The 9,012-nt window shown below is 38.7% G+C and overlaps 1 protein-coding gene across 1 annotated transcript; it reads left to right on the forward strand.

Annotated features, from left to right (window-relative positions):
• Positions 1 to 945: 945 nt before the first annotated feature.
• LOC139840776 (scarecrow-like protein 14) lies at positions 946 to 5,334 on the forward strand. The gene is made up of 3 exons (XM_071831023.1): positions 946 to 1,053; positions 1,458 to 3,835; positions 5,074 to 5,334. Exon 2 carries the CDS (start codon positions 1,510 to 1,512, stop codon positions 3,733 to 3,735), a length of 2,226 nt encoding a protein of 741 aa, XP_071687124.1. The 5' UTR covers positions 946 to 1,053; positions 1,458 to 1,509; the 3' UTR covers positions 3,736 to 3,835; positions 5,074 to 5,334.
• Positions 5,335 to 9,012: the final 3,678 nt, after the last annotated feature.

A 9,012-nucleotide genomic window follows, 5' to 3' on the forward strand; every position in this document is an offset into this window, starting at 1 on the left:
TTCAGCTCTAGTTAGTTTTATCAAAACACATTCTAAGAGCTTATGATTCTTATAAATATTTCTTTATTCAATCAAACAAAACTTATACTGTAACTTAAAGTTTTTTTAAGCTGAAAGTTTCAGTTTCTATCTCTCGTAAGTCGGTTGTTCATTGATAATCCTTATATTACCATCGAACTATTGGTTGAGTGGTAAAAAGACTCAGTTGATTCTAGGCTCGTATCCTAGAAAAAAATAGGTGCATGTTCAAATCCGAGGGGGGGGAGTTTTCTCCAAAGGTTGTGTCTCTGGCAAGATTGAAAAAGACGTGAGACAAGGCCGAAACGTTAGCGACCTCAAAACGTCGCAACGGAAAAAGGGGTTGAAACGGATGTTGACTAACGTTGACTTATATATATATATATATATATATATATATATATATATATATATAAATAAATATAAAGTTGACCTTTTTTTTCCGTCTTTGACCGTTTTTTTCCGTCTTTGACCGTTTTTTAGCGTTGTTGATCGTTTTTTAAGCGTTGATCTTCTTTTTTGCCGTTTCAAGGCCCGTTGCAACGATACTAAGGCAAATCCGTTGCGGCGCCCGTTTCGGCCTTTTTTTTACAACACTGGTCTCTGGTATCCTTCACTCTGTGTGGGTCAAACAGTTAACGTAAAGCATTTCGGGTACGCTTTGCGTGATGGATGCGAGAAGTTTCTTTATAACAGGTGTGTGAGTGGCAAATGAGAGGATTATGTCAAAATTGTTAATCTAAAAAAAATAATAAAAAAAAAATTCTAAATTTTTAATTTTTAATGTTATGATTCTAGTCAACTATGAAAAAAGAGAGGTCAAATACCGCAATCGAGTTTTTGACTGACTATAGCCGGTTGCAACCGACGACTAAAGTCAACTCAGCTGCAGCAATCTCGATCATTAGTTCTCACACCCCAAAATTTATTTTATATATAAAAACCTAACAACCACCTTTCCCAAATTTCAACCGTGGAAAATAATTTCATTTCTGTATCTATAGATCTCACCGTCCGTTCATCAGCTAATTAGAGGTACATAATCAGCAATTAATTCACTTAATTCGCGTTCATAAGGTCTTAATCTATTACAGTAATTATGTATAGACTTACATATTGTTTTGTTACTATTTTTGCCTGATCGTTACTAATTTGATCTATCTGTTATAGTCTACGAATGAAGCTGCAAATTTTGTTCAGTGATTAGGCTTTTTTATGCTCGATCGCTTTAGTTTTAGCTGATTGATTTGCTATTTACTGTATATATATAGTATATATTATGTAAGTATGTATGTATGTTTTTAATGAGCTATATATGATTTATTTATTTGTGTATTTATTTGTAGTTAGAAATATGTTGCCTTAAAACTGTTGATTGTTTGTTAATTTTGATTTAGAGAATACAAAAAGTTAAATCTGTGTGCTTACTATGAATTCAGGTGTTTTTATGGTTGACTTTTGATTTGGTGTATACTTGAGATAGAAGTTTAGATGGTTATGGAGCCGAGAGACGACGAATATTCGGATTATGTAAACGGTTTTTCTTTGGATGATGAGACTATCATGCCGGTTTTCAGTCAGTCATCTGGTAGTGCAAATGGATTTAGGTTCAGAGATGAGCCTTTAGATTTAAGTTTTCTCGAAATTCCTAAATCGGTACCGAATTCTGCTCATTGTATGTCAGATATATCATCGTGCTTATCGTCCCAGTCAGATTCTCCCGATGAGTTTGCTGACTGTGTATTTAAGTACATAAATCAGATTCTCGTAGATGAAGATATCGAGGCTAAGCAGAGTATGTTTCATGATCCGTTAGCTCTGCAAGCAACTGAAAAAGAGTTTTATGAAGCCCTTGGTGAAAAATACCCTGCTCCTGCTTCAAATGTTGAAACAAATACCGAAAACTTTTTTAACGGTTTAAACGAGTATAGTAACTGTAGCACCAGTGGTAGCAACTTTACTGATTCTTACTGGGCGGGTCGTGACTCTCTTGAACCAAAATCGTCAACTATGCCAGCTCCTTCTCTTGAATACCCGATGTTGTCATCATTTGGTTCTACTACTAGTGCTACTAATGATCATTTTGGCACGTTAGACTCGATGATAAATACACACCTCGTTGAAAATATATTCACCGATAGCGAGTCTATCTTGCAGTTCAATAAAGGGATGGAAGAAGCTAGTAAATTCCTTCCTCCTATTAAACCTTTAGTTATCGATTTGGATCAATATAACTTGCCATCAAATTCAAAAGATATTGACTCAGAGTTTACCGTGAAGGACGAGTTTCTCGAGGCAGACAACTCGTCCAGTGGGCCCCGGGCAAGAAAATATCATCAAATGGAGGATAATGCTTATGTGGAAGAAAGGAGTAGTAAACAGTCTGCTGTTTATGTTGAAGAGGACGTGTTATCTGAAATGTTTGATAGAGTTGTTCTCTGTACAGATCCTGGTGGTCCATCGATGTCTGCTTGCGAAGAACCACCTAGAAATGTAACTAAAAAACTACAAAATGGACAAGCATATGGTAATAGTAGCGGTTGGATTACTCGTTCGTGGGGAGGTAGTTCAGGTGAACCGACAGATGTCAGGACTCTATTGGTCAACTGTGCGCAGTCAGTTGCTGTTAATGATCGTACGAAAGCTAATGAACAATTGAAACAAATAAGACAACATGCTTCTCCTACAGGTGATGCTCCACAAAGGTTAGCTCATATCTTTGCTACTGGTCTTGAGGCACGCTTAGCTGGCACTGGGTCCCAGCTTTACGCTACTAAAAGTGCCTTGACAATTTCAGCTGCTGAAAAGTTGAAAGCCTATCAAGTCTATCTTTCAGCTTGCCCTTTCAAGAAGATAGCTATCTTTTTCGCTAATAAAGTCATATATGAAGCAGCTTCAACAGCATCTACCCTTCATATTGTAGATTTTGGTATTGCATACGGGTTTCAGTGGCCTGTTCTTATTAAGCATCTTGCAGCGAGACCTGGTGGGCCACCTAAGTTAAGGATGACTGGAATTGAGTTCCCGAAACCTGGTTTTAGGCCTGCTGAAGGGGTAGAAGAAACAGGACGTCGTTTGGCTAACTATTGTGCAAAGTTTAATGTTCCTTTCGAGTATAATGCCATAGCAACTCAAAACTGGGAGACGGTTAGAATTGAAGATTTAAAACTTCAGAGAAACGAGTGTCTTGCTGTGAACACTCTGATTCGATTCAAAAACTTGCCTGATGACAACACAGTTATGGTGAATAGTCCACGTGATGGTGTTTTGAAGATGATTAGGGATATGAGACCGGATATTTTTGTTCAAACTGTGGTGAATGGGTCTTATAGTTCTCCATTTTTTGTTACTCGTTTTAAGGAGGCCCTTTTTCATTTCTCTTCCATGTTTGATATGTTTGATGCTACTTTAGACCGTAACGATGAGCAAAGATTGAATTTTGAAAAGGAGTTTTGTGGGCGTGAAGCTATGAATGTGATTGCGTGTGAAGGTGGTGAGAGGGTCGAAAGGCCCGAAACGTACAAGCAGTGGCAGGCCCGACTCTCGAAAGCTGGATTCAAGGTCAAACCCTTGAATTCGGAGCTGGTTTCTAAACTGAAGGCCAAAGTGAAAGCAGGGTATCATAAAGATTTTGTGTTTGATGAAGATGGTAAATGGGTGTTGCAGGGATGGAAAGGTCGTATTTTGCGTGCTAGTTCATGTTGGGTTCCAGCCTAAGAGTCTTATATTGTCGACTCCACATGTGGGCCAGGGGAATTCCTTTGGGCTCGTCTTTCATGGAGCTCTCCTGTGTGGAGTTTTTGGAACTTGACAAAAGGTATATATCGTTTCACATGGGGTCTGTGTCAAAATATGATTAACATTATTATATTATTTCAATTTCAATAGTAAGCTTATTTTTTGAAAATGATTACAGAGGTTTTATGCCTTGAAAACTCTACAGGCCAATTTTGATCATCTTGACCCATTTCTTTTAAGTTAAATTTCTTGTATAACTTTTTTGGCCTGTTAGAGGTAAAATGGAACCCATATCGGCCATGTCATATGGGTCGAATTTCCCTCCTCTACCAGACTATAATTATAATTATTGTACATAAATGATTTATAGTTTGTATGCCATTAGGAAAAGTCGGTACATGCAAATTATCTATATATCTAACACACAAAACACTGTAGCGCTATTCACCAACAGTAACCAGGGGTATTTCCGTCATTTCACCTTCCTTTTTTTTTTTTTTTGGTCTCCAACGATTATAGAAGCAACTTTCGTAAAAGAACCAACCCTTCAATGTTACCAAAAGATGTCGGAAAAAATTCTTTTTTACAAAAAAATCAACTAACTTTTTTTTTTCCTCAACAATAAAAGAGTCAATTCAATGCTACCAAAAGATGTCGAAAAACATTCTTTTTTACAAAATAGATCAACTAACTTTAAAAAAAAGGGAACGCTAAAAGAGACAACTTTCACAAAAGGAACAACCCTTCAATGTTAGATGTCGAAAAAAATTCTTTTTTACAAAATAGATCAAGACTTTTTTTTAAACTCGCATTCAAAATGGAGCCCCCGGCGCGAAGCGAGGGCTCCACAACTAGTTAGTACTATTTGAATAACTAAGTAAGCACCTTAAGTCACATTATAAAGCTCACATTTTTAGTCAATAAAGGTAACAAAATTATGTATCTCGATAGGCAAATCTTAAGTAGCGACTGTAGACTGTAGTGCTAATACCAATGAAACATTTGTTGGTACTAAGAGCACTGCTTAGATGCGTTTTTAGTTTGATGGTATCATAAATATCATATCATCATCAATTAATTACATAAAATAAGCTTAGAACTCTGTAGAACTAGAAGTGTCTGGTGGACGAAAGCTAGGTCATTTCGCATTCATCTTAAACACACATGAAGGAAAATTATGGCATTATCTTGTGACAGATTTTTCGGTTTTATCTAGTTAATCTTTAACGGCTAATTGATAAAGATAATTCTAAAAAGCTAACTGTATGATAAAACCGTTTACATGAGGATTAACTCGGTGGATTGTTATGTTGTCAGATGATCTACCGTAGTGGCTGGTTCTGTCCGAGATGGTCTTTTGTATAAGAAGGATGAACTGTAAGGACCAATTTTGTGAGCTACAAGTCATGCTCTATATCTTATACTTGTTTCAGGAGTTGGTTAATAATTTTTGATCACATTGTTATGGTATTTTACAATATATTGCCATAGGAATATTGTGCTAGTGTACTGGAATGTTGATGTAAGTTGTAACTGAAACTTTATGTGTAAGTAACCTCGGTATGACGCACCTTTAGATGTCTTGGTGTTTGCGTTTCCGTTTGCGTTTTGCATATCATCTAGGCTCCAACAGGTCTCTAATTTTGCATAGTTACTGAATGCTAATATGTATACAGGTGAAGTCAAAGACATAATCCTGTATAACCAGAATCGGAACTCGCTTGATCGTTATACATCCATAATTAGGGGCGGAACTAGCTTTAGGTTAAAAAATACATCCAGAGTGGTAGGTGCCGCGAGTGGATCGGTAAATTTTAAACTTAAAAGTTTTAGATTATTTTATTTTACCTGCAGACCAAAAACCTAAAATTTTGAATTGTTTTATTTTGTTTTCGGTGTTACGGATTTTGAATCCGCGAGCGTCCATAATAGCAGTAGCGAAACTACTTGGGGGCAGGGGGTGCCCGCCGCCACTGGATTTTTTTTTCAGTGTAAAAATTTTGGTTTTTCGACTTTGCCCCCAGTGTATTTTTTTCTCCCAAAATCTACATATTTTTCTCCAAAACTTTCAAATTTTGCCCAAAATTCTCAACTTTTGCCTCCAAACCTTCAAATTTTGCCCAAAACCTTCAACTTTTGCTTAAAAACCTTCATAATTTGCCTAAAAACTTCAAATTTTTGCCCCAAAACCTCTATATTTTCTCCCACAAAATTGCTACGGTTTTAATTTTTTTTTTTTGCCCCCGGTAAAAAAAATCTTAGTTCCGCCGATGCATAATAGTATCTTAGTATCAAAAAAATATAGTTGTTACGTTGATATTCAATTCTATTCATATGTATTATAATGGTGTGTCCTATCGTATACACGCATATAGGCATAATATTCGCATGAAATTGGCATCAGGAACACTGAGAATAACAGGTTTGGGAAACTGTCCGTCAAACGTTCTCCGCTGTGCAGGCTGCTTCCGTCATGCATAAGCCCTGAAGGCCGCCTAGCGCTTACGCCCTGACCGGAGAACGTTACATCTAGCGCATATTTCGGATCACAAATAACAGAACGTATCATCATCTGACACGTGTCCCCGAACAATCCGGTGGATCTATCACTATAAATAGACCCATTGGGTCGTCAATTTACACATTGAGACACTGACAACTTGTGAGCAGAGATTTCACCTTTCTCTCTCACATAGTACTTTCTCTCACTAGAAGTCATCCGGCTAACAGCTTAACGCTAAACGGACAAAAGATTGATTAAGCCACCCCACAAGTTTCTATACTTGTGAACCGGGTCTGCAGGGATTATTTCCCGAGAGTAAACATCAATCGGCAACATTCCCCCACTTTTAGCTAGATACTTCTAGTATTGTGTTGATACACTAAGCCTTACCTCATAAGGAAATAGGTGTTAACAATGGCGCCATCCACTAATGTCAAGAACACGCGGAACGGAAAAGGAACGAAAACAACTGAAGCTCCGTCCACAAACGTACTTGAAGCAGTCAACAATCCACTAACTGACGGCGTGATAACTTATCCGTTAATGCCTGAAGAAGATGTACCTGTTCCGCCACCGGAAGGTACGATTGAAGAAACAATAGCTGAAACTGCAGAAAGGCTTAAGCATTTGGCCACTAATTCAGGGAAAAGGCCAATAATCGAAGACACAGCAACCAAAAGTGCAGAAAAGCTTCAAAGTTTCGTTACTAATCCAGAGAAGCGACCATTGATGCAACCACGATGATGTATACCATTTACATCTATTCGACGGACGACGGATGTCAAAAACAAGCAAATCATGAAGAAGCAGTCTATGTCAAAATACAAGTTATCAAGATTACTGGACAAGTTTGGTAGTCTTATTGATGACTCTGAAGATGATAATGAGTTCAGCTATATTGGCATTGATTCAGAAGAAGAGAATGGTGAGAAGGAGGAGTTCATGTCTGAGAAGAAGGCAGCATTACTTTTAAACGGAATCCTTAAGCAAACAGCTTCGGCAAAATATAAGCAACGCTTAGCGCAGCCTGCCGTCCGCGCTGTGGCTGTAGATAATTTTTTCGCTCTAATCACTGGAGAATAAGCTACAAAACCACTAGCTATGGCAGAGTCCACTCAATGCTTCATTGATCGAATTGCTAACTATCCATTGCCCAGGAATCTTGGCATACCGGCAATTGGAGTTTATGATGGTACTACAGATCCTGAAGATTTTCTTACTATGTTTGAAGGTGCAATGAGTTGCAGCATTGGGATGACGAGGTAGCTTGTCATATGTTTCCAATGGTGTTGCAGAAAATGGCAAGGGAATGGTTTGCTAGCTTACCGTCAAGGAGTATTACAAGTTATTTGGATCTTCATGCGAAGTTTGTTATGCAGTATCAAAATCTTCGTAGCTGCACCTTGACACATCTTGATGCACATGAGATAACGATGCATCATAATGAGTCCTTGAGTAATTTCATGAAGAGATATACGCTTGAAGCACAAAAGATACCTGATTGCCCAGAGTCACAGCTAGTGTCTGGCTTTATTTTCTGCTTGGATCAGCGAAGGTTTAGTGCACTTGTTCATACGTTAAGGTATGACCTGCCGAAAACTCTGCACCAGGCATTGGAAGTTGCACAAAAGCATGTTCGAGCCGGAGAGCGAGGACCAAGCAAGTTTGATGGAAGCAGCAGCAGTACCAAACCACACAACGGAGGACGGTACTTTGATCGAAATCAAAGGAGAAATGACAGTTTCAATGGCGGATGGAGAGGCAATAATCATCCCAATGATTTTCATCACAACAGGAGGCCCCTAGAGAGACATCCATTGATAATGGCGTTAACCAAAACTCCCAAGGAGATTCTTTTTACTGAACCCATCCGGACTGCTTTCAATCCTCCAGCACCTATGGAGGAAAGAGATGGTTCAAGGAGTGAGCTATGGTGTGACTTTCATGAGGCATGGGGTCATGACATAGATAATTGCAAATCTTTGATGAGAGAAATCATTGCAAAGATCAAGGTAGAAGAGTTAAATCACTTGCTGTCAGGCAAACAATACAGGAGAAATGATCCTCGCAAGAAATTTGCATGGCAGAAAAATGATGGTGGAAGAGGTCGTCGGGGTGAGAACAGAAGAAGGGAAGAGCATGGCGGAAGAGATAACAGAAACCAGTACGGAGACCGGATAGCGGAGCGTGAACCAACTCCAGATGTGGTAATTAAGATGGTGTGATTTAATGACAGTTGTTATGAAGACGGTGAGTAGTCAAACAACAATGTGGACAGCTGGAGACATGCTCCAATCATCTTTCAACCAATTCAAAATTGGACTTTATCCGCCCAGCCAGTGGTCATATCAGCAGAAATTGCTAATAAGTTCATCAGCCGTATCTACACAGATACAGGCAGTGAGACTGACATCATTTATTGGCATTGTTTGAGAACTTTCCCAAGGCACGTGCAGGATAGGGCTAGACGGACAAGTCTGAAGGTTTCAGGATTGACAGGAGCACCGGTGAACGCCATGGGGCGAATTCGTTTGGAGGTTGTCATGGGAACATACCCATTGCTGAGGACTGAAACAATTGATTTCACTATTTTGGAAGGCACTTCTAGATTTAATGTCCTTTTGGAAGGACAGCATTGGCTAAATTTGGAGCAATTACATCCACCGCTCATGCAGAGATCAGATTTTCAACTCCTAACTGAATAGCTGCCATACATTCACAGTATGTGGCACCAACTAGGGAACGATCTACAT

The sequence above is a fragment of the Rutidosis leptorrhynchoides genome, chromosome 4 (assembly GCF_046630445.1).
Source record: "Rutidosis leptorrhynchoides isolate AG116_Rl617_1_P2 chromosome 4, CSIRO_AGI_Rlap_v1, whole genome shotgun sequence".
Taxonomy (NCBI): Eukaryota; Viridiplantae; Streptophyta; class Magnoliopsida; order Asterales; family Asteraceae; genus Rutidosis; species Rutidosis leptorrhynchoides.